Source organism: Vitis vinifera, chromosome 5, assembly GCF_030704535.1.
Source record: "Vitis vinifera cultivar Pinot Noir 40024 chromosome 5, ASM3070453v1".
NCBI classification, from domain to species: domain Eukaryota; kingdom Viridiplantae; phylum Streptophyta; class Magnoliopsida; order Vitales; family Vitaceae; genus Vitis; species Vitis vinifera.
In genome coordinates, this window is record NC_081809.1 from 15,442,730 (window position 1) to 15,470,000 (window position 27,271).

Here is a 27,271-nt window from a genome sequence, read left to right on the forward strand (position 1 = left end):
ACAGCAATAAGCTGATCTACATGAAAAACCTCATGATGAGGTCAAAAATCAAGAGCTATCACAGCTAAAAAAAATCCATTATTGATTGATCAAATTAGAAAACAGTCTTACCAAAACTGAGTCCACCAGATCAATACCCACTCATCTCATGTTATTGCTCTACAATCAATCTACAAATACTCAAATTTAAATCAACAAAGTCAGAATCTGAGAAACAACCTTACAACAATGGTCTTCAGAGTCACACAGAATCCTATCACTTTCACATGCTCGAAGTCACATCAAGTAACTCAGAGTCACATTGAGACTTGATCACCTGTCTGACACCAATTTGATCTATGGAGTCACATTGGATCCAATCACCAAGTCTCATGTAGATGCATCACCAAAATGGATTCAAATTGAACCCAAATCTATAGATGAAATCTTCTCAAGCAGACAAAGACACTTGAATTGCTCAAACCTAAACTAGTCTCTCTCAAAAGATCTATACAAATTGTGTAGCATGCGTTCTCCCAAGACTCTTCACAATGTGATCTCAAGGTCTTATTTATCGGCAACTACTCTAAGAAGTAAAATAGCCACATGGCAAGTTTCCATTGACCCATTTAGATTTTAAATGGAGGCGCATTTGAATTCTCCAGGGCAAGATGAAAATTTCTTGAGAAATGAAATCTCTACCCAAACTGTGCCCCAGCCCAGTTCAAACTGCAAGGCAGTTAGGTGATAATGCATTCTGGAGTTAAGCATTGGACATCTAAGCATCTAAACAGCAGAGGTGTAAAAATATAGACTAGCTCAAGGTCTAGACAACAATCTTCTGATCTCAAATCACTACAGGATAGGATATTTAATAATGAACAGCGGAATAAAACATGGCAGAAACCATGTCATGGGATGGTTCAAACTACAGGGCGGTTCATGCAACTTTGGAGGTTTGCACTTCAGTGTCAAAACCATGAGGCACTAGAGCATCTAACCATGAGACAGTTTAACCCTCTCCCAAAGTGTGACTTTTCACGCAATCTACCACAATATTCCATGGTACCACTACCTAAGCATCTGGGGTTTCCCTTGTTGATCAAAAATGCTATTACAAGGTCAGAAGAGACTTCTATATGGATCTAATTAGAGCACAATCCAATCTTATGTTAGTCTAAAACATAATCACTTTGAATATACATTACCTTGGTCATCAGATGGTCTTTGTCTTCAACCAAGAAACTTCCAATCATGAATCCACCCATGAAAATGTGTGCAAGATTAATTTTATGGACTCAAGCTGATAATTAACCCTATTTTAAAACTTACAATGGAAATTGTATTGAATTTCCAATTCAAAAAAAAAAAAAATTACACACTTAATATTCAATAAATCAGCCGCATTATTCATATGTTCTCCACAACAATTTCAATTCTTAGGACAAAAAAGGTCCAACTCCAATTCAAAGAGCATGAGCTTTAATTCAAGTAAAATGAAGCAAATTAAAGTAAGTAGAAGCATGAGTGTCCATAATAACTGCATTAATAAATGGAAAACTATACCTTGGTTGAAACTAATGGAGCTCTTTCACCAGGTATTCTCACATCTGGTAGGTAACTGAAGTCTGAAGCAATCAAAGACATCTTTGGCAGGGCTCCATGTAAAACCTCTAAAAGTTTCTGTGTTTGAAGATAGTATTATTGCTTCAAGTAAATTCATGAAAAAGGACACAAAATTTATTTCAAACATTCCATTACCAAGCAACCAGTTGGTAGCCAACATCTTCGAGGCTTTGGAAAAACTTTAGACCAAATGTGTCTTGCAGCTGAAATTGCTCTTCCTTGAGTGTTATGATCCTTCTCCAGGTCTATGATCTCAACACACCGTTTAATCAATGGATCTTGTAATGGTTTATACAACTCAGACAGTGCTACCCTATTAATGGACAGAAAACTGCATCAGGGAGGATTGATTTAAATTCACTTGTCCCATAGATGATACTAATATGCTCAATGGCATGCTGGAACACTTTTAAGATTCATAAAATAAGCAAACAAGATTTTGAAACACCCCATTCAGAATAATAATAATTGGCAATAGTTTATGCATGAGACATGAGTAGACTTGGAAAAAGGAGCAATTTTTTGCCAAAATAGGTGAGATGATGACTATTTGGTTGTAGTTGTAGTGGAAACTATTATTTTACTTGCAAGCTCTTTATCAGCCACCATCTTTTCAACCAACAGGCTAAAGTGACATTATGTGTGTAATGACCTTAGTTTTCTTTTATGAATAATATGTTTGAAGTTTCCCCTTTTAATCACCTTCTTGTCTGTCCTTTACCATGCAACCAAGTATGAGATGTCAAAAGCAGGCAACCAAACATGACATGTCAAAAGCAAGCAACCAAGTATAAGATGTTGAAAGCATGCAACCAAGCATGAGGTGTTCGAGGCATGTAGCCAACCATGAATATAGTAGAACATGTAACCAAGAATGAGGTGTTGCAATGCATGCAAATAAGCATGAGGTGTCAAAATGCATGCAACCAAAAGGACACTAAGCCATTTTCATCACGTGACATCTAAATTGAGAATGGTGACTCATGGACCTACTTCACCTACCAAGCAACTGCAAGGATCAAGTACATTGTCACATGTCATCTCCATCCAATAAGGACACTAATCTTTTTCCTTTGATTGACACCTACATAAACATGCAACAAGTCACCTATAAGCTCACTTGCCTTAGTTTCCTTTAACTAGGGATGTTAACCTATCATGAAAGGGAAGAAGAAAAGTGTGAAAAAACTCATATAATAATATTATTTTGAAGTAGGATTTTAAGTCATCGTAATGGAAGTGCTACTGCAACTGAAATTTGGAATTTTTATTGAGTGATCTTATGATGCATGGTTTTATTTGGTTTTAGAAATTTTTTTTTATTTATTGGAAACGACACAAAGATATATTGATAGAAAAAAGAAGTACAAGAAGAAGCATGAGAATCCTCCCACCAAAGACAACTAAATTATAGGAAAATGCACATAAAACAAACGAACTCCCACTAAGGACCAATCCTTATGGAGTACACACTGCTATCCAATCCAGTTGAATCACATTAAGGGGAGTCCCCTTAAATGCCTTGGAACAGAAAGCCCAAAGGGAAGCAAGGAAAACAATAGAGTCCCAAAGGAACTCTGAATTCCTTGCTTTATTCTAGAAAATCCTTGCGTTTCTTTCCCACCACACAACCCGAATTAGAGCGATGCCCGCAGCTTGCCACAAAACTCTCCCTCTCTTAGAATTACCGAAGCCTTTAAATTTGATGGACATCATGTCATATATGCTCCTTGGGGGAACCCAATCCATCTTAGCTAACTGAAATAACCTGTGCCACAACCCAATCGTCAAGGAACAATGAAGAAAAAGATGATCTGCTGATTCCCCATGCTTCATGCACAGAATACAAATATCAGGACTAAGGGCTTTGTAGGGTCTTCTCACTTGTAACATGTCATTAGTATTCACCTTCTTGTGTGCTACTAACCAGACAAAGGACTTCACTTTGAAAGGAACTTGAGAATTCCAAACGAACTTTGAAGGAAAGTCCTAAGGAGATCCAGAAGATTGAGATAATGTTAGAAAAAAAGATTTGACTGAAAAAAGCCCTGAAGAGGATAATGGTCATAATCTGGCATCTGGGACCGAAGGAGATAGATACAAATCATCAAGTGACCACATGAGGCCTTCTAAGTCCTCAATCTCAGAATCTGACAGGTTACAGCGGAAATTCAAATTCCAAGAGAAAGGACGAGATGGACCGAGAACTGAAGAAATAGAAATGTTTTTATCCACGACTACTCTAAATAGTCTTGGATATTGGGTTCCCAAAGGTTGGTCCCCCCACCACAAATCTTCCCAGAACCGAATTCTTTCCCCGTTTCCTACCACATACCAAGTAAACAAGGAAAACCCCTGAAAGACTTGTACAATAGCCTTCCAAGGACAGCGATGTGACCATCTGACTAAAGTGTTAGCATCCCAACCATTAAAGTGTGAACCATAAATGCTTAAAATGATCTGATGCCAAAGAGTTGAAACCTCTCTAGGATACCTCCATAACCATTTCCCTAGAAGAGCGAGATTCCTTCAAGAAATATTCCCAAAACCCAAACCCTCTATTGTCTTCGGTTTGCACACAACATCCCACCTCACTAAATGATCCCTTTTGCTTTCCCCAACCCCTGACCATAAAAAATCCCTTTGCAATCTCTCGATTTTTGCAGCCACTGAAGCGAGAATCTTAAATAAGGAAAGGAAGTAACATGGCAAATGGGTAACGCAAGATTGGATAAGAGTTATCCTCCCCCAGAAGGATAAGTAAGCCTTTTGCCACCCATCTAATCTACTTGAGATTCTCTCTATCACTGGATCCCAAAAGCCACACGCCTTAGGGTTCCCGCCCAAAGGGAGACCAAGATAGAGAATAGGCCATCCGGACGCCTTACAATCAAGCATCACAGCCAATCTTGAAAGATGAGCCTGATCAAGATTGATGCCATAAATACTACTCTTGTCAAGATTGACCTTGAGCCCAAAAATGTGCCCAAACACTAACAAAAGACTCTTTAGAGTCTGCAGCTCTTCCTCCCTTGAGTTAGAAAAGAATATGGTATCATCAGCAAATTGCAAATGGGACACCTTAGTTCTATTTCTACCCACCCTGAAACCCTCCATCATATTTCTTTCCTTTGCTCTCATAAGCATCCTACTCAGTACATCTGCGACTAAAGTAAACAAAAAATGGGATAAAGGGTCGCCTTGTCTTAATCCTCTTGATGCCTTAACCCACCCTTTAGCGCTACCATTCACCAAGATTGCATAAGATACCGAGGATAAACATCGACTCATCCATTTCCTCCATCTAGGACTGAACCCCTTCTTTTCTAAAACATGATCCAAAAAATCCCACTTCACGTGATCGTAGGCCTTTTCAAAGTCTATTTTGAATACAACGCCTTCCTCCCCTGACCGTCTTCTCTCGTCCACTATCTCATTCGCTATAAGAACCGCGTCCAATATTTGTCTCCCTTGAACAAAAGCGCCTTGAGTATAGTGGATGGTCTCATGTAGCACCCCTCTTAGGCGCCCTGAGAGCACTTTGGTTATTATCTTGTAGAGACTAGTGATCAAACTAATGGGTCTAAAGTTTGATATTCTCTTTGTCAAACTCTTTTTGGGTAATAGAACAATGAAAGAGGCATTAGTGCTTTGATTGATAATTCCGCTCCTATGAAATTCTGCGAACACTCTCACCAACTCCTCCTTAATCACATCCCAACAATCTTGGAATACGGCAATAGTAAAGCCATCAGGCCCTGGAGCCTTGTCCCTATCCAACTGAAAAATGGCCTTAGAAATCTCTTCTTCAGTGAAAGGGGAGTCTAACCTTAACGCACTCTCTTCCGAAATAGGGGACCAATCTAATCCTTCAACACCCCAAGACTCTCCTATAGGACTCGTGTAAAGCTTTTCAAAGTAATGTAAGATCTCCTCTGTGATACTCTCGGCATTCTTCAGCAGTAAGCCCCTCTCATTCTCCAACTCCTTGATATATTTCCTATTTCGCCTGCCATTAGCCATTTTATGATAAAACTTAGAGTTGCAATCCCCTTCCTTGACCCATTTCACCCTAGCTTTTTGTCTCCAATGGATTTCCTCCCTCAATATTAATTCCTCTAGCTCCCCTTTTCTTGAGGCTCTTTGACTTAACAAATCAGAATTGAGACCCCTTTTCTGCTCAATGGCATCAAAGTTAGCTAAATCATTGAGAATACTTTTTTTCTTTTCTTTAAGCTCTCCAAAAGAAAACTTATTCCACTCCTTCAATTTGGCTTTAACATATTGCAGTCTCCTCATGAACTTATGGCCTTCCCATCCGTTTCCTTGAAACCCACTCCACCAATCTCTAAAGTTCTCCTTGAAATTAGGGTGTTGTAACCACATATTCTCAAACCTAAAAGATGTTGGCTCCCACATAAACGGGTTGGTATCCGTAACAATTGGCCAGTGATCCGAGGTCCTTTTGATTAAGGCTTCTTGAAGGCCTTGGGGAAAGAGCAGCCCCCACTCATTTGAGTAGAGAAAACTGTCCAGTCTCTTACACACGGGAGACTCTTGCATATTTGACCAAGTGAATGAAGCTTTCTGAAGAGGTGGGTCAAGCAATTCACATTCTCTAATAAAACTATCAAAGTCCCTCATGCTTGGTGTTAGACTAGAACCCCCCATTTTTTCTGAGCTTCTCCTTATGACATTAAAATCACCGCTCACACACCATAACGGATAAGTTAATCCATATATGTCAAAAAGTTCCACCCAAAAATCCTTCCTAAGTGAGGGACTGTTTAGGCCATAAACAACGGAAATCCAAAGAGGTCCACAACCGTCCAAAGAGAACTTGACTGAGACCGAGAAAGATCCTATTACCACCTCCTCACTACACAGATTTTTTGAATCCCAAATGATCAAAATCCCACCTGATGCCCCAGACGCCGGAAGAGCAACCTAGTCCTTATTTCTGACCGTCCAGACACTACCCATGAACCTTCTATCACAATTCTCCTTTTTTGTTTCTTGAATCATCACAACATCCGGATTCTCTGACCTAAGAAAATCTTTAACCAACCTACGCTTATTCCTTGAACCCTAACCCCTAACATTCTAGCTAATAATTTTCATGGGAAAACACAAAGACCCTAACCTTCTGAGCCAAAACCATCAGGTCTCAATAACCTGTGGGGCCTCTGTTCTTCCTCCTGGAATACACCTTAATGTCAAGAGAGCATAAAACCTCTCGCACTTTGGCCATTTTCTCGGGGGACAGGCCATCAATAAGGAAATCACCCGAATCCTCCTTATGCAACCTGACAATAGACTCCTTAGGGGTAAAACTCTCAGTCATTTGGTTAGATAAAGCATACTGGTTCTCCTCCTCAACACGGTCAGGGATGTCACCATATTTTAAAGAGTCAACACCACCTTTTTCATAAATTTTTTTTGAAATAACTTGATTTTCCGTAGGAGACTGAGGAAGAGGGACTGAATTGGGGAGATGTGGACCAGAGGGACTCGTTAAAGGAGAATTCGGACTACAAGAAGGAAAAAAAGATGACTCGGGTGGCTGAGAAAGAGAGGGCTGACATACCTCCAAGTTTTTGGCTCCCGGTATTTCGCAAATCCCCTCAAAGATGAGTCCTTTACCTCTGATTATTGAATTAGAAGGTGAAACCATGTTTGAAGAGCCACGAGGATCAAACCCCACTCGTCCCGTTAGCCCTTCTTTGACTTCATCGCGGCTCGCCGAGGTGTCCTCCTTCGAAAGATTACCAGACAGAGGACATCTAGAGAGAGGATTCACTCTGATTCCTTGCTCCATCTGAAATCCCATCCCAAACTCCTCTTCCATGTTGTGATCTTCACTTGACAACGACGAACCCCATGTGAAAATAGGCTCACTACTACACCAATGTCCCTATCGTCGATCGACGCTTGGAGGGAAGAGGGTGGACCACGTCTTCTTTGAAATTGTCGTCTCTTCCTCCTACGTAGCATCTCTCATGTGAACCGCGGGGGCTTTCCCCTTCCTCGCTTCGATTTCTTCCCTTCGCAACCAGACTTCCATACCAGAGGGCTTCGTTCCTCCTAAGTTTTGGCCTAACCCAGACGGGACTATAAACTTACAACCCACGGTGGTGTCTGACAGTGGACTAGGGTTGGGAAGGGACTAGGCCTTTAACTCAACGGCCCGACCTTCCTCTCCAAAGAAAGCCGCGACGCCGGCCCTTGCACTGCCTGGACAGAGCATCGCAATCGCCTTTGCAGAGGAAACAGCTCGTTGGGGAGAAGGAGACGAAGTCGATACAGTCTAGTGGGCTTGAGGAGCTTCTGGGCCATCTTGAAGCCCACGATACCTCATCCCATGGGCCCTTACCGTGTGGGCTTTAAAAGAGATCTCATGCTCAGGCCCAATAAAATTTTCTTCTGCTAGGCCCAAGCTGCTCCTTCCCTCTCCATTCTCCCCTTTGTCCGCCAAACTTGTCCTTGATTACCGATGACGTGCTCGGGGAAGACGCCTCTTTCTGTAGCACTCATTGTCCCTAATACTACCTCGTAGCCCTTCTGCAGCTTTTGACGACTGAGAGACGCAACCTCTCGCTTTCACCCACTCGTTCTTGCTACGGGTTATCTCAGACGTGACAGCGTCAACTTCGTCATCTTCTCCGGTGATTGAAACTGCTACTGTATAGGACCAGTCCCCATCTTCCACCTCAAGCAATGCTGGTAACACGACATTTGAAAGCATCTCCACCCACAGCTTTGCCCTCGTCAAGTCCACCAGCTTCAAAGTTTCCTTTGCCACCTTCGTTACCCTCCCCCATTTCTTCAAAATGAAATTCAACTGAACTTCATCCCACAAGTGGAAAGGGAGACCTTTCAATACTAACCAGCCCCTCCTGAATTTTCCGTGAACCACCATATTTTCCTTAGGTGACCATTTCCTTAGCAGAATCGTCCTTCCTTTCACTGAAAGTCTTCCCTGATCATGAACCCTTTCCACTCTCCTAGTTGAACTCACAAAGAAGCACCCTTTGAAAGCAGAAATGGGATTTATGGACACCATTCCTTTCATACCCATCATCCTCGCAATGGCTCTGCCTTCGTGAGTCCAGTCTTGGACTTTTTCTTGGCTTTCACATATTATAGCTCTGGCCCATTTTCCAGCTGACAGCGTACCTCCAGTCCTAAAACCAGCCTCTGCCACCGCTTCTGCATATGACCGTCCTCCTCTGAAAGTGTCCCTATTCATCCGGATATCACCATTCTTCTCCTTCGAAGCTCCTCCGACTCGTTCAGGATACTCTTGCACTGATAGGATCGCCTTCCTAAGATCTTCCCACCCTTTCCTTTTAACGCCCTCGGGGACGGCAAGAAATATAGGTTTCCTTTTTGTAACAAATTCTGTAATTTTCATGAACCGCCCTCTGTTATTGAAGCATATCTCCATCAAGAGGGTCTTAGTCTTGCCCCTGATCTTTCGTACAAAACCCCTGGAAGCCTCCAACTCCACAGCTTTCTTCAAATGCTCCATCAACCAATCCAGCTCCTCCATGTCAAATCCTACTGAAACTACGAAACCTCGGCTCCTTTCTGTTACTGATACCCAAGTTCCACCATTCAATCCTTCAAACTCTACCTGAAAGGACTTTTTCTCCACAATAATCCTTTCAACTTTGCACTTCATCTTGTCTGTGATCCAGTATCAATTATCAACCTCACCCACTAATTTCCTCGATCTTGAGGAATCAACTTTGGTTCTTCCCATTCTTGGTTTTAGAATTATATCTCATGCTTAAAATGTTATGTGTTCATTATTTAGTAAATATCATGAGATATGCTTCGAAAATGTGTTGGTCAAATGCTATGTTTATAATAATTTATTTATTTATTTGATAGGTAAAAGCAAAAGAAAATTTTATAAATTAAGAAAAAAAAACACCCAAAGGCCAACCCAAAGTATACAGGAAGTATACAACAGGTACCAAAAGGCAAAAAGCAACAAAAAATAAGAGGGAATACAAAACACCTTACCTGCCCTCACCTAGAATCCAACAAATCAAAAAAACCGATTAAAGATAAAGGTTCATCATCTATATACAACTTAGTCCAAGACCAAAAACTGCACACAAAATAATTCTTCATCCTATTAATTGAAGTACTTCATTGTCGAAAGTTATACTATTTCTTTCCTTCCACACTACCCAAAAAAAGGCATAAAGGAGCCAGCTTCCAAGCCCTTTTATGCTTCTTGCCCATGAAAGACCCATGCTATAGGCCCTCCATTTTGTCCTCTTAGCACATGTGAAGTACTTGTTGTGTTTTTTAATGTGTGGCAAGTTTTTGGGATGTGTATGGTTGTTACTGCATATTAATATTAGTGACTTTGCTCACAAAAAATAAAAAATAAATAAATCAATGTACATGAACATAATATATGCATGCTTCATGTGAGAGAGATAATAACTTAAAAGATAGAATTTGTAAATTTTAATTTTGGATAATTTTAGATGATAGTGGAAAAATTGGACTTTGAAAATTTTGGTTTTAGGTTGATTTTATGTTAAATAAATTTTCTGGAATGTTTAATATTTAGTTTCATAATAATAATTTTTCTTGAGTGTATATAAATCAGTTTCATGTTAATATTAAGTTATTTAATTGTTATTAGTCAGTTTCATGTATATTTTATATTAAATAAATTTTCTGGAATGTCAAATATTTAGTTTCATGATAATAATTATTCTTGAATGTCAGTGTGTTTCATATTTTCTATTGTTTGATTGTGTTATTGAATTTAAAGTTTTCACCTTTGCCAATGGTAATTCTTAGGTTTTTTAGATTCTCTTATTATAATGCATGTTAGTTGTTTAGGTTGATGGATTAAAATTCTTATTTCGGGAAATGATAATTCTTAAGATGCTTAAGTTTGATAAATTGATTTTAGTTTGCTCTAAGAAAATTCTTAGGATGTTTTTAGTTTGGCAATTTTATTTTATTTTACTTTTAAAAAAAAAGTTCTTTAAGTGTCAATCTTGATAGATATTAATGCTAAGGTTTGATTTTTGATTTACACACATGCAAATTTCTCTTACTCAAAAAATGAATTTTCTCCATCATTGATGTGGCTCCTTGATTCCATATGAAAGGTAGCCAAAAAGGGGAATCCAAGTTAATGTTTCTTGTTTTCAAATTCTTTTAAGTTAGAAATAAAAATATCTATTTTGTATCTAATGTTTTGGCTTTATCAAATCACTTGGTTTCTTTTGCGTCCTCAAAAATTATTTTCAAAAGTATTTAAACCAATTAAAGGCTTTAGAAAAACATTCATTCTAGGTTTAGGCAAATAACACATTTTCTTTGGAAATTATGTTACTCATTTCAATCTAAGTTGCATTCTCCTTTGTTTGTTTTCAAAATTTTATTTTTTATTCACATAGGTTTGAGCTTGTGCTCCCAAACTAATGGGAATGCACAGGTTAAACTTATGAATATTGAATAGGAACTTGATGGAACCCCTACATGAAATATTGTTTTCAAAACTCATCGTTTGCTGCCAATTTCAACTCAGCAACTGACCCTTTAGTTTTAAAATTCGTTTTGATAATTTTTGTAATGTTTAAATTTTTTTCCAAAAATCGTATGATGCTCCTTACTTCTTAAACTTAATTTTGGAATGTTATTTGAGTCAAAAAGCCTTCCTCAAAATTGACTTATGATCATCTCTTTTAGCATGTTCTGTTTAGGACTACTTCTGTACACTCAAGAGCACTTTGCAAAATTAAATTGTTTTTTTAATCTTTTTAATTTAAATGAATATTTTTCCCATATTCTAGACTTCTTGAAATTGAATTTTGACACATAAAATATTAAAAAATATGCTTTCTTGAGGGAGATATAATTTTTCAAATTCACACTTACTGCACATGATCGAATCTGGACAACTGGTCAATTATAGCGTTCTAAAAATTCTTGTGAATGCTTTCTGCCCTTGGATTAATTTTTTGTACAATCTAGACATCTTAAATGACTTGTGTGATTTTTTGTATGAATGTAGAAGGCCTCTAGGTATTTGTTTAAAACTCATTTTACACTAGTTACTGTTTTCTGCCTAGTTCTGGACCTTCTGGAACTTTTGGGTGTTTTTGCTTAAATCTGTTATTTGAATGAGTGTTTGGGCTTTTGTTTTTTGTTCTAGACGTGTAGGAGATGTTTTCCGAAAATTTTTGTAATTAAATTCTACTTCAAGATATTTTTTTAGGATTTGTTTCGTGATGCTCCTTATTCTGACTACATGCTGATAATCTTGTACTTTGCTTGACTTTGTTATTTATTTTGGAGTTATTTGACTTACCTTGGCTCGACTTTGGCTATGGTATCGTATATTAGACATAATGAGGATGTTGTATAATTCATTCCATGATCAAATAATGCTTCTAGGTATTTAATTAAGACTTTCCTTGTAAATGCTATTATTCTGCCCCTTTGCTGCATGTCTTGTCTTGGTCACTAATTTTGATATCTTTAACTTTCTTGTACATTAACTTAGCTTTAACATTGAATTGCATATATGTCACATACGATAGTTAATATTATTTTAGGGTCTCAAACTAATTTTTGACAATATATGAATGCTTGTTTTGTTGATTGCATGAGATGTACATCTTCGAATTTATTTGTTCCTTGTCATTCGATCTTGCTAAGTTCTTGCTATTTCATTTGAATTATGTATATACAAAATGTATTAGAATTCACCATCATTACTATTTGTCATTATACTTGTTCTAACCCACTCTAGCATTTTTGGAAGCACCTCCTAAATTATGCATGCTATCTAGGTACGCCTCTCCCCCTTTTATCCTTTTAAGTTTTGTAAATACATATGCTTTGGGTGTAAAACACCCTCATGCTTGATTATGTTTCAGATTACTTTGATTAGCACCTAGTCTTGTGAATAGAATAGAATGCATGTTGTATGTTATATATCTTGTTGTTTGAACTAACTTTGATGTTTTGTGATTGCGCTTAAATTGCGGTTCAGATATGCATACTATCATTTCTTTATGATTGTGTTTGGAATTCTTGTTTAGCATGCTAGAGTTAGCATACTTTCAAAATCACCTTAGCCAATCTAGATACCCATAATCAATTGACTAATTGTCATATTCCCCTCAACTTAGCTATTAGATACCTCACTAAGGCTTAGAAGGGTGTTACCTCTTTGGAGGTACCTTCCTGATAGATAACCTAATCCCAGGACCCAAACTCGAGTTTTTCGCAAACAACTTTTCCAAAAGTTAGGAGTCATTTTTAGGGGTTTTGTTCTTACTTAATTTCCCCTTTTAATAAATTTTAAAAAAAAAGTAAAAGTAAGTGAGGACTCCAAATTTTAATTAAAAAATAGTTTTTCACAAATCAAAAGCAAATCTCGCCGCACGAGTGGGGACACACATGAAAAATGCAAGTCCACACATGTCAACCCAGTAGAGTCTCTCTAACCGAAAATGGAAGAACCCTAGTCACCCCAAAAAAAGCAAATAATAACTCTTACAAAACCCTAGTCTTCGAGCAATGAACTAAAATGTGATTAATAGACCCTTCATTGGCAAGACAAAGAAAACATCTGTTAGCTAGGGTCCACACCCTCCTCTTTAGCTAATCCAACATTAAGGTGGTGTTGTCCATGCAAAAGTTGAAAGCGTTTTTTGTATATTTACTTTGGTCATAGTCTAAATTGTTTATAAAAGATGGTCCTTCAACACTATTAGAAGAATAAGCCAAGAAATCAGCAATTATTTTTCTCCATATATATCTGATTTCTCCTACCATAGTTTTCCTTTCTTATAAAAGTTGACCCATGATTCTTGTACCAAGAATTTGGGCAAATTTCATATAGGAACCTTAGGTAAATTTTCATATAGGACTCTTGCAATCAAATTGCTTGATTTTAGGGATCTTTTTACAAGTAGCCTAATTTAGGAGATCTCATTCTTTGTATATATGTATTGTAAATCAGAATGTAAAGATATATGGGAGTTTTTTTTCATCATGGTATCAGAGCTAGAAGTTTGACTCTGCCAAGATCCATAGAGCCTTCATTGCTCGGTCACATACAGCCTTTATTGTTGTAGCTTGTTCCCTCTTTTAATCAGTTGTGCTTGTTGGTTCCTTAGTTCCCATTATAATTCCCTCAAGGTCATCTCTTGTTTACTCTGAAAAAAAAAACCAGAAACCTTGTTGCTTTTTTCCCTAAAGTGTTTGAAACTAGTGAAAATACACCATCCTCTCAAATAACCCTACCCTTCAATCCCTCCTCTACACTCCAAACCTTATCACCATTATCTACCCATCAGAATGATAGCCCTACACTCCAAATCACCACTCAAAAACTCAATGGCCAGAATTTCCTACAATGGTCCCAATCAGCCAAACTTTTCATTAAAAGTAAAGAGAAGATGGGCTATATCACGAGTGCCAAATCAGAACCCAACTCCAATGATCCATGATATGAATTATGGGATGAGGAAAATTCCATGGTCATGTCATGGCTACTACACTCCATGCAGTCAGAGATTAGCCAAACATACTTGTTTCTCTCCACCGCCAGAGAGATTTGGTATGCCATCAGTCAAACGTATTCCAAGATTGGAATAACAGCACAAATATATGAGTTGAAGTGCCAAATTCATGCTACAAAGCAAGGAAGCTGGTCTATCACTAAATATTATAATAAATTGCAAAGCCTATGGCTGGAATTAGATCATTACCAGCACATAGAAATGGTAGTTGCTGAGGACACTACTAGATTGAAGAAGATAATGGAGCAAGAGAGAGTATTTGAATTCTTGGCTGGTCTTAATCCTGAATTAGACCAAGTAAGAGTACAAAAATTGGGGAAAGAACCTCTTCCATCCATCCGGGAGGTTAATGCCTATGTGATTGGAGAAGAAAGTCATCGAGATACTCTAGAAAATTCAGCACTAGCTACTGCTGGAAATTTCAAGTCGATGGGATCCAAAGTTGAAGGAAGAATCCAAATGATAAAGATTCACTTTGGTGTAATTATTGTCACAAACCAAGACATACACGTGAATCTTGCTGGAAACTCCATGGCAAGCCTCAGTTAGGAAGTGAAGGGGGAAGCAATAGAGGAGGAAAACCTGTCACAAGATCTGGACAGGCGCATCAAGCTGCCACCATTGATGTCTCTCATGAAAATATCCCTACCACTAAACAAAAACCAATTTTACTCAGCAAGGAGAATTATGAAAAGCTGAAAACACTTCTCAACCAGCTTGATACACCTGCTGAAATTCCTACTGCAAAAACCACCTCCTGCTCTTTCGTCCAAACAGGTAATATCAAAGCCTTAAGTGCCTCCAAGGATTGTTTATCAAGCATTTGGATCATTGATTCTGGTGCTACTGACCACATGACCAGTCACTCCAATTTTTTTTCCAATTATACAACACTTTCAGGTAGGCCAAAAGCGAAGGTTGCTGATGGCGCTTTTTCTTCTATAATTGGTCAAGGCATAGCCTCCATCACTCCTTCTTTGACCTTGCAAAATATGTTACATGTTCCAGACTTGTCTTGTAATCACTTGTCTATCAGTAAAATGACTAAAGATTTGAATTACTTTGTAACATTTACCCCTTCCCATTGTGGTTTTCAGGACCAGATAACGAGGAGGATGATTGGGCATGGTGAGAGGAAAGGTGGACTCTACTACCTCAATATACATTGGAAGATTTGTGATTCTATCCCACAAGCTCTTATTACCACCAACAATACCTCAAAAGTTGATCAAATATGGCTATGGCACAAACGGTTGGGACACCCACCTTTCTTTGTCTTGGAAAAAATGTTTCCCACATTGTTTGGCAAAATTAAATCCCGTGATTTTCATTGTGAGGTTTGTAAGCATGCAAAACACCATCGTGTGCCCTTTCCAAAAAGAAATAAAAAAGAAACATCTCCTTTTAGTTTAATACATATTGATGTTTGGGGACCCTCTAGAATTCCAAACAATTCAGGTTCTAGATAGTTTGTTACCTTCATTGATGACTGCACTTGTACCACTTGGGTTTATCTCCTAAAATCCATATCGGAAGTTGATTCCATTTTCCCGATATTCCACAAATTCATTTGTACCCAATTTGGCACCAAAATCCATACCTTAAGGTCAAATAATGGGAAGGAATACTTCAACCATAATCTTGTCACCTATCTCCAAGGTGAAGGTATTATGCATCAATCTTCATGTGTAGATACCCTACAACAAAATGGGGTAGCAGAGAAAAAAAAAATAGACATCTCTTGGAAGTTGCGAGGTCTTTACTTTTTCAAATGATTGTTCCAAAAACATATTGGGAGGAAGCCATTTTGACTACTACATTTTTAATAAATCGAATGCCTTCTCGTGTCATAGACTTTAAATCCCCTGTTGATGTACTTTTAAAGTTTTTTCCTAACTTTAAGGATATTGAAACACTTCCTCCAAAAATATTTGGGTGTGTATCTTTCATTCACATTCCCAAACAATCTAGAGACAAACATGACCCAAGAGCTCTTAGATGTGTCTTCCTTGGATATTCTTCCAATCAAAAAGGATGTAAGTGTTACCATCCACCCACAAAAAGGTCACATATCACTATGGATGTTACCTTCTTTGAGAGCCAACCATATTTCACACACACTTATCTTCAGGGGGAGATTAGAGGAATGAAAGCTGTCGGGAATTTTTCCTACGAATGGTGAGAATGGTGGGGGTGTCCTTCCACAACCGGTTAGTGTGCCAAATGTCTCTACCTCAAAAACATCAAGTTCCCCTACCGTCCAAGATATTTCAGCCCCAGATTTTTCAGATTCTGCACCAACACTACCTGTTGTTCCAAATGTTCCAGCCTTGGATTCATCTAATGAATCAGCTAGTGAACATAAGAAATTCCAGCAAACTCCCAATGAAGAGCTAATTGTAGAAAATTTGGCCACTGAAATTCCAGCCAATAAACTTGAGATTCAGCTCAAAGAAAGGGAATACATGCTGCCAGCAAACACCTCCAAACTAAAAGTGTATTCGAGGAAGGGAAGATCTACAACATCCTCTCATATCCCCTCATCCAATTCTGAATCAGGTAATGAAAATACTCATTCTTGTGTCTATAATGATTTGTAATGGCCCATCGCATTGAGGAAAGGCACTAGAAAATGCACTCAGCATCCTATTTCAAATTTTACCTCATTACATCATTTATCATCTACATACCGAGCCTTTATTACCCAAATGTCTTCTGTTGAGATTCCAAGCACAATCCAAGAGGCACTTAGAGATGAGAATTGGAGGAAAGCAATTAATGAGAAGATGCAAGCCTTGGAAAAAAATGAGACTTGGGATATAGTTGAGCTTCCCAAAGGGAAGAAAACAGTAGGTTGTAAGTGGATTTTCACAATTAAATACAAGGCTGATGGGACAATAGAAAGGCATAAGGCTAGATTGGTAGCTAAGAATTTACCCAAACTTATGGCATTGACTACCAAGAGACCTCTGCACCGGTGGCAAAAACGAACACTATTCATTTTCTATTGTCTTTAACTGCTAATCTTAATTGGCCTTTGCAGAAATTTGATGTGAAGAATGTTTTCTTACATGGCAACTTAGAAGAAGAGGTATACATGGACACTCCACCGGGGCTTGGTGACAAGGCTTGGAAGAACAAAGTTTACAAGCTTAAGAAGTCTCTTTACGGACTTAAACAATTTCCAAGAGCATGGTTTGGGAGATTTACAAAATCAATGATAAGAATGAACTACCATCAAAGCCAAGGAGACCACACATCATTTATCAAACATAACTCCTCTGGTAAGTTAACTGCCTTGATAGTTTATGTGGATGACATTATTGTTACTAGAAATGACGAGGGGGAAATTCAAAGACTAAAACTTATTTGTCTAATGAATTTGAGATCAAGGATCTAGGGAGTCTAAAATATTTCCTCGAGATTGAAGTGGCACGTTCAAAAGGGGGAATATTTATTTCCCAATAGAAATATATCCTCGATTTGCTAAGGGAGACAGGAATGCTAGGATGCAAACCAACAGAGACTCCGATTGAGCCAAATCATAAATTATAAGGAAAAATAAAGGATGATATGGTAGACCACGGCCTCTATCAAAGATTGGTGGGGAAATTAATTTATTTATCTTACACTCGACTAGACATTGCATATGTTGTAGGTGTGGTAAGCCAATTCATGCATTCACCACATGAATCTCACATGGAGGCAATATATAGAATCCTTCGTTACTTAAAGTCTACACCAAGCAACGGAATCTTATTTTAGAAGATAGGAAATATGGAATTGGAAGCTTATAGTGATGTTGATTGGGCTGGATCAATTGTCAATAGAAGGTTTGGATATTTTACCTTTTTGGGAGGAAATCTAGTTACTTGGAGAAGTAAAAAGCAACTGTTGGTGGCTAGATCTAGGGCAAAAGCTGAGTTTAAGGTCATGGCCCAAGCGATTTATGAACTACTTTGGATAAAGATCATTATTACTGACCTTGGCATCACTTTAAAAGAACCCATGAGGTTATATTGTGATAACCAAGCTGCTATAAATATAGCCCATAACCCCATCCATCATGATCGAACCAAGCATGTGGAGATAGATTGGCATTTCATCAAAGAAAAACTTGATATTGGGTTGATTTGCACTCCGTATGTCCCCTCTTCTAAACAATTGGCAGATATTCTAACAAAGGGTCTACCAAGTTCAACTTTTTATATAATCTTAAACAAGTTGGGAATGCAAAATATTTTCACACCAGCTTGAGGGCGAGTGTTAGAAGAATAAGCCAAAAAATTAGCGATTAAGTTTCTCCATATATATCTGATTTCTCCTACCATATTTTTCCTTTCTTGTAAAAGTTGACCCATGATTCTTGTACCAAGAATTTGGGTAAATTCCATATAGGAACCTTAGGTAAATTTCCATATAGAACTCTTGCAATCAGATTGCTTATTTTAGGGATTCTTTTATAAGTAGCCGAATTTAGGAGATCTTATTCTTTGTATATATGTATTGTAAATCAGAATGTAAAGATATACGGGAAATTTTTTTTCATTAGACACTAATTGATTTCATTGATTGGGTGGGTTCCCATTAAGGGAAGGTTGTTTTTTGTACATCTTGTTGGACAGTTTTTTTGTTTCCCCTATAAGTAGGTGAGTGTCTCTTTCTTGTACATCTTAAGCCGCTATTTTAGTGCCTTTTCATAATACAATACTCTTACTTATCAAAAAAAAAAAATTATTTATAATGAGTACCAAATGCATGATGAAACTCCCTTCTATTTTGGAGGGATCATTCTAAAACCTACATTGTATTATCATTCACTGAGTTATACTCACTTTGTAGTTCCCTCAATTTTTCAAACAAGGATCTAGTTGAACCAGATACCAAGAGTTCTAGAGGACGAACAACAAGGCATGTAGCTATAGTTACCCTTTGCTTTTTGCTTCTTTTTGCATAAACTATTGGCATGTAGTCATCTCCTTACGCTTGTACTAGGTTTAGAAGTGGGCCTTAAGGCCATTTTTGTGTACTAAAAATTTTGTATCTTTTAAGGGTAATGAATATGTAGTTTCTTTAATATGCTTCCTTATGTTGCTCTGACACATTATGTTTAGTTACAAGTTAATTTTCTTTTTGTAGGATAGTAACTTTGTCTCAGTCTTTAAACTAGAGAGGAGACACTATCTTATGTGGATGGCACCTGCAAAGGAGGGTTGTCACAATATGAAACCTCAATAACCTAATCAGAATAAGTAGTAGGAATTATTGTTCAACACCCATGAATGGGAAATGTGTTGACAGCCTATACGAGAAAAGAAATTATGATGGGAATATATGACATATGCAAGGGGCTTATCCTCTTCCTAACCAAAGATCAATAAGGTCCAGAATCAAATTTGGTGGAATGTTTTCAAGTAAAGAGAACTTCATTAAGGCTGTCCCTGTGTACCTGTTGTGTTGCTTCTCAACCCATACTTCCATCCATGGGGATGCTTGATTTTCTGAATAGATAAGATCATGTGGAAGATTATCAAGCACCTATAAAGGAAATATATAAATCAATTAAATTAATAAATTTTGTTTTTTGGGCATTAATTTAAAATTGGACAGGAGACATTCATTAAGAAAAAATAAAAACTTGGAGGTAAACATATTTTTTCATCATTTACGTCACTTATTATCAGTGCACACAATAAGCAACACCTATAGCCTTTGGCTTCAATGGAACAGCAACAGCATATTACCATCACCATAGCATATGCTGCTGATAAAAGAACCATCAAGAAAGACTAGATTTTCAAATGAATTTGTAGTACAGTAATACATGCAACAACTCTCCTCCCATGTACTTAATTGAAAACTTGTCAAACCTAAAAGTATATTTATTATGTTCAATTTATGACAAATAAGTCAACACTAGTCCAATTGCCTCATTTCAGATCCAGAAAAAACAGTCCAAAGCCCATTAGAATGAAAAGAAGGGGTAAAAAAAAGAAAAGAACAAAGAAAGGAAGGAAACATATATAGAGGGAAACCTCCAAGAGACAAACACATATACATAGGAGGGAGGGAGAGAGAGAGAGATGAAATGGGATCCCTAATGAATGGAATTAGTGTGACTAGATGTTCAAAAAATATATTGCATTAACAATGATTTCATGTTTTGCACATCTTAAGTTGATCAAGACATGTAAAATGATATATACTATCATGTATCATGTATGCATGATAATCACAATGACTGAACTTGGGAGTGTACCAATCAACTTTGAATATCTCCCACTAATATACACTATTGCTCTAATAAAATTAATTCCTCACCTAGAAGTACAAGGAACTTGAGATAGAAATTACCTCCAGCATTATAACCCAACATGGTTGTTGATCTATGCTACCTGCTTGAAAAGGCAAAACTAAATTTAATTTTTGACTTAATGATACCAAGTAGCCATGCAAGCTATGAAGCATAGAGAAAAGAAAACAGATGTCACATCAAAAGGAGAAAGTAGAAAAGCAAGAAAAAGACTATCATGCAATGGCGCTTCTTCTGTATCAATACTGAAGGGGAAATCAATGAGGTTTAAAAAAAGGACATGCATGGATACAAACAAGGAGGGCAAGGACATACTAGATATGGGCTTATCCTTTTCACATTTGAGAATATGAGGTTCAACAATTGAAATTTTAATGACTTTTGTTGAAACCTAGTGGGAATTTGAAATGATGGGGTATAGGTGGGTGCAATCAACAATCCAGCTACATGTCTTAAATGCGAGTATTTCTTAGAAGAAATGAAGCAGGTTGGAAACAGGAAGTCCAAGACTTTTGGTAGTTTAGCCCTTAATGCCAAGAATCAGGTCCAGGACACCTTAAGGAAGAATATGGCTCTAGGCAGGACAAGTTGATTACAAATTGTGCTTCTTTAGAGGGGATTTCTTGACTTAAAAGGAGTAGATTCACCTTTCTTAACAATAACAGAGTTGATTTATTTTGTTAAAGAAAGTAATATTACTACCAAGCTTTTTCAATCAAATTGGTTAATGCAAGAGGTGGATGCTATATGCCTTATTCACACCTCATATGAGACCATTACAAATATGAATGTTGGTATCTTTTGATCAAGGTTGTTGTTGACTGATCTTTGTAGACCAAATTTCCTTGGAAAATCAGGGAATTTTATTCCCTTAAATTCCAAGATTGTGCAGTTTAGAGTATTTCCAGGGATAGTTTCCTAATTTTGTAGAACATTAATTTTCCTATTCTTTGTAATTGTATGTTCTATAAATTATGTAATTCCTTAACCCAAAAAAAATAAAAATAATATCAGAGTTATTCACACATATGGTATCAGAGTCATAAGCTCTCTGTACACGTTTCTTATATGCAACCTAAATCACCAAAATTGAACCTTGCCCTGTCTGGCCTTCATTGCTGGCAAGAAGAAGCCATAACCAATCTTTCAGGGCCTTCATTGCCAAAGTTATTATTTTTGTTTCTCAAACTGTCAGATCTATAGCCTATATCCCTGTCCACCATGAAGAAAACCACTGAAAATACCCTAACAGCCACTGCAACTCAAACCCAGATCCAAGCACCAATGAGCAAATACCAAACTCTACAACCTTCCTTTAAAATAAACAGCCAAAACTACCTTGTTTAGTCTCAGCTTGTGTGTACATTCCTGAAAGGGAAAGGTAAGCTCAGTCACTTGAGTGAACCAACTCTATGTGAGGACAACCCAAGGTTTGCTACATGGGATGAGGACTTAATGATTATGTTCGGTTTGTGGAACTCTATACAACTTGAAATCAGTAGAACATGCAAATATCAAACCATGGCAAAGGCAATCTAGGAGGCCCTGAAAGGTGTTCTCAATCATCAAGGCCAAGGAAGGTAGGAGGAGTGTGATGTTTGATTCCCCATAGAATGAAGGATCTACTCTTAGCACTGTGAAATCTCCATTGGGCTCTCATAGTGGACTGAATTCTGACACAGAAAATGGCAGGGGAGAGGTACCAGGCCACCAAGTAACAAAGATGGCCTCTGGTGTAATTATTGCAAGAAAATCACACAGCAAAGACGCATGCTGGAAGTCACATGGGAAAGCATAATCCCTAGGTACAAATCATGGGAATAGGAACCAACAATAGTATGGACAGCAAGTGGGTCAAGCAAATATTGCACATGTCAAAGAGACACCTAACCTTGAATACTCAAATTCTAGTGGCTCCAAGATAGGTGGAATGAATAAGGAAGAGGTTGAGAGACTTTGTAGTTTTCCACTAAACAAACCTATTGCCTCATGTTCCTTAGAACAATTAGGTAAGTACTTCATGACTCATGCTCTTAATGTCCCAAAAGACTGTTTGCATGGACCTTGGATAATTAGGCACAACTGATCACATGATCAAGTCCTCATACTGTTTTACATTTTATAACCCATGTCTTGGAAATCAGAAAATTACAACTGTCGATGGCAACCTAGCCACAATGGTGGACAAGGAACAACTGCTCTTACACCATCTCTTTGCTTGAAATCCATGCTTCATGTCCCTGAACTCTTTGTAAATCTTTTACCAATCCATCATATTACAAAAGATTTAAATTGGAAGGGTTTTTTTTTTCCATGTTATTATGTTTTTTCCATTATATTACAAAATATTTAAACTATAAGGGTTTTTTTCCATATTATTGTACTTTTCAAAACTAAATTACGGGAAAGATGATTAGGCATGCCAAGAACTAGGAAAGGCTCTACTATCTTGATACAAACAATGATCACTTATCACTATTTCATCTTTGAGAAAAGCTTTCACCCAATAAAGTCCAAATTTGGCTATAATATCCATGTAGGACATCCATCCTTTTCTTTGCTAAGGACTATGTTTCCTCTATTGTTTCAGAATTCAGATATTAATAATTTTCATCGCAAAATTTGTCAATTGGCCAAAAATCTTCACATTTTTCATCATTGAATAGCATAAAACCGTCTCATCCTTTTTCATTAACTCATACCGATATATGGAGTCCCTCTTGAATCCCAAATATCACTGGAGCTCGTTGAGTTTGTTTCCTTTATTGATAATTGTTCTTAAGTCACTTCATTATATCTGTTGAAAAACAAATCCGATGTTGGTTTTATAATTTTTGCATTTCACAAGATGATCAATACTCAGTTTGGTGTACAAATCAATCATCATATCAAATAATAGCAATGAGCACTACAACTAATTTTTGTCTCCATATCTACGAAAAGAAAGCACGATACACTAATAAAAATTTTACACACACCCCACAATAGAATGGAATTCCAATATATATATATATATATATCATCTTCTTCCGGTAACCCATGCCTTATTATTTGAAAAAAATATATCCAATTCCTATTAGGGGAGAAACAGTTTTTTACCCTCCCTAACCCCCCATCAAAGAAAATTTCTTTGTAATTTCTTGATCTTTGAAGCTACTGATGTTAGAATCTTGAAGAGATATAAGAAATAGCTAAGAATGCAAGATAATCATGACTAAATTAGGATTACTGCCCCTCCCCTCGCCCGCCCAAAATGACAAAAGGGTTTTTTTTTCCACCCATTTAGTCTCCTCGAGATTCTATGAAGCACTGGATTCCAAAACCCGCTTGTCATCAAATTCCCTCTTAAAGGAAAACCTGGATAAGATAAAGGCTAATCAGAGATTTTACAGTCAAGCATTGAAGCCAACTTGGAGACCCGATCCTGACTTGAATTGATACCAGAGGGAGTGCTCATCTGAATTGATCTTAAAAATTTGCTCAAAAACCAATAGGATTAGCTTAAGGTTTTGTAGATCTTCATAGAGATTCTAGATAAAAAAAAAATGGTGTTATCTACAAATTGTAAAAGATTCACTTTAATCCTTTTCCAACCCACTATGAAGTCTTTTGATAAATAGTTATCCTCTACTTTGAGCATCATCCTACTTACAACACCAACTACAATGGTAAAACGGAATGGGGAAATAGCATCCCCTTGTCTTAAACCTCTAGTTGCCTTAACACATTCTTTGGCATTTTCATTTATTAGTGTCACCAAACTTATTGAAGACAAGTTGCCCCTCATCCAACAAACCCCAATCCACATAATCATAAGCCTTCTCAAAATCTATTTTGAAGACTACTCCTTCCTCACTTCAACGCCTTTTCTCATCCAACATTTCATTGGCAATCATAACATCCAAAATTTGTCTCCCTTCAACAAAGGCTCCCCATGGGATGTAGATGGTTTCATGGAGAACTCTTCAAATGTGTCCTAATAAAACCTTATCTATTATCTTCAATGTTTTAGTTGAAGAATAGGGTTTCACGAGAATAATTTTCTTTCATTGAGATTATTCTTTTATAGAGTTTACAACGTATACAAATCCTTCAAATTAGGAAACTAAATCACTGATTAAAAGGAAAGAATAACTCCTAACAATTACTTTCCTAAAAATACAAAGATTGACAACTAATAAATAACTCCTAATAATTACTTTCCTAAAAATACAAAGATTGACAACTAATAAATAATTTACAGCATATACAAATCCTTCAAATTAGGAAACTAAATCACTTATTAAAAGGAAATAATAACTCCTAACAATTACTTTCCTAAAAATACAAAGATTGACAACTAATAAATAACTCCTAATAATTACTTTCCTAAAAATACAAAGATTGACAACTAATAAATAATTTACAGCTTTACAAAGTTATTTCTTTCCATATCAGTTTTGGTTTTCCAACAATTTTAAAAGGTTATTAAGGATTATGGTATTAAGCTTACCTCAAGGCAAGGCTATAAAAATTCACCTTGAGGCTCTAGCCTTAGTATAGGTAATCGAGGCATAAGCCTCACCTTATTGAGGTTTAAACCTTAAATATTCAAAAGGTTTTAATGGGTTTCGGGCCTTTTATGGACTTTTTGTATACATTTTATAAGAGGTGTAAACCTTAATATTAATTGGTTTTAGTGAGTTGTTCTTTTACGAGGTTTTGATGTAAATTTATAAGTTTCACCTAACATTCAAGACAATAGTTAAACCTTTTAAAGGGCTTAGTTAGCTGCTAATTAACCCTTTAAATAGAAAGGAAAAGAAGAGATTGAGGAGAAGAAATAAAAGAGTTATTGATCACTCTAGTTATTGAATTTAAATACAATCATTATCTAATTATTAATAGAAAAGGGTAAAGGGGTCACTGTAATCAATGGATGAGGAAAACCAATTGATATTAACACTAATAGAGAGGATAATAGAGCAATTGGATATAATTATGATTCATTTGAGGATCCTACTAGCAATAGCAATGGCAATTTTCAAGATTATTTGATAAAGGTATGAGAAAGTTGGACTTCAGAAAAGACAAAGAATAATTAAATTAGAAACTATTGAAAATGACATACAATTAATTTGATTATTATGAATTGTATGGTTTTCTTATGATTTAATTTTCATGTGATTTTATTAAAAAAAATTATTTTTAAGACTTTTATTTTCTTTTTATTATTATTTATTATTCATTATTTTTGTTTAAGTTAAGGCTTATGTCTTGTTCTACCTCGAGGCTTACGCTTCACCTCATTTGAGCAAAATGCCTCAAGACCGCCTTTAACCTTTTAAAACATTGATTGTCTTATACAGGCTTATAACTTGGTTAATAGATCTAAAATCCAACACTTTGTTGGTTTGACTTTTTTTTTAGGCACAAGAGCAATGAATGAAACATTGGTGCTTTGATTTATTATCCCATTACTGTGGAACTCTTAAGAACACCCTCATACGATCCTCTTTTTTTTTTTCAATAAATCTCATAAGATCCTCTTTAATCACATCCCATCACTCCTAAAATAGTGCAATGATGCAACCATCCAACCCAATGGCTTTTTCCTTATCTAACTGAAAATCAACAAAGTATACCTCCTCTTTTAAAAAGAAGTGGTCCAACCATGTAGCACTTTCTCCTAATATGGGAGACTAATCCAAACCTTCTATCATCCATGAATTGCTCAAAGGGCCTTGGAGTATAGCTTTGCAAGATAATGCACAATCTCCTTTGAATGTTTTTAGTGTTGCCTTGAGTTACCCCCTCTCCAAACACTTGAGATTTTATGAACTTCCTATTTCACGTACCATTGTCCACTCTATGGAAGTACCTAGAATTGCAGTCCCCTTTTATCCATTTAACCTCATACTTTTGCCTCTAATGAACATCTTCTTTTGACAATAATTGCTCCAATTCCCCTTTCCTTGAGGCCCTCAAAGTTGGAAGTTCAAGAGTTAGATTCCTTTCCAATTCACTAATATCAATCCTGATAATGTTTGAAAGAATGTTCTTTTTCTCCTTTAAATCTCCAAAAGACACCTTATTACATTCTTTTAGTTTACCTTTGACAAAATGTAGCTTCTTCATAAATTTATGGCCTTCCCAACCTTCAACCTAGCACTCATGCCACCAAGAACTAAATCTTTTTGTGAAATCTAAGTGAAGCAACCACATGTTCTCAAACTTTAATGAAGTTGTACCCCAATTAATTGGATTTGTACCTAAGAACATTGGACAATGATCAAAGATCAATCTAGGAAGCACTTCTTAAAGGCTTTGAGGGAAAGTTTGCTCCCACTCATTAAGTATAAGAATCTATCCAAACTCTTACAAATAGGAACTTCTTGTATGTTTAACCAAGTGAAAGACATACTTCGAGGAGGAGGGTCGATTAATTCACTTTTGCTCATAAACTCATCGAAACCCCTTCTGCTAAAGGGAAAAAACACCCTTTAGCTCTTGGCTAGTGATCTCTCTAAGGGACTTCACACCTTAAAAAAGGGATTGTCAACATTAGATACAGATGCTAAGTCAAATTCATTCACTAAGGTTACAATCTAGGAAACTAGAATAGACCCAAAGGGTTTTAGTGAAGTAGGTACCAGTTGAGGTGAGAAGTGGGAACAAGTGGAAGAGGATGCAAATCAGAAGCCTCATCTAAAATCTGGCCCTCAGCATAGGCTTCAAGATAAGAAGGGAATACCTGGACCAAAAAACCACAAAGAGAAAAACTTCCTCAACCCCTCTA

The 27,271-nt window shown here is 36.9% G+C and overlaps 1 protein-coding gene across 3 annotated transcripts in view; it reads right to left on the reverse strand.

Annotated features, from left to right (window-relative positions):
- LOC100251392 (protein arginine methyltransferase NDUFAF7 homolog, mitochondrial) overlaps positions 1-27,271 on the reverse strand; it is a 95,667-nt gene that overhangs the window by 27,335 nt on the left and 41,061 nt on the right. For 2 of the 3 annotated variants that reach the window (XM_010651967.3, XM_059736986.1), the window contains exons 8-11: positions 20,535-20,578; positions 19,630-19,718; positions 1,741-1,918; positions 1,546-1,662 (exon numbers count right to left, since the gene is read on the reverse strand). In XM_010651967.3, the coding sequence (XP_010650269.1) occupies positions 1,546-1,662; positions 1,741-1,918; positions 19,630-19,718; positions 20,535-20,578 (428 nt within the window). The remainder of the gene's footprint in view (positions 1-1,545; positions 1,663-1,740; positions 1,919-19,629; positions 19,719-20,534; positions 20,579-27,271) is intronic. The other variant, XM_002263754.5, reaches the window with a different exon arrangement.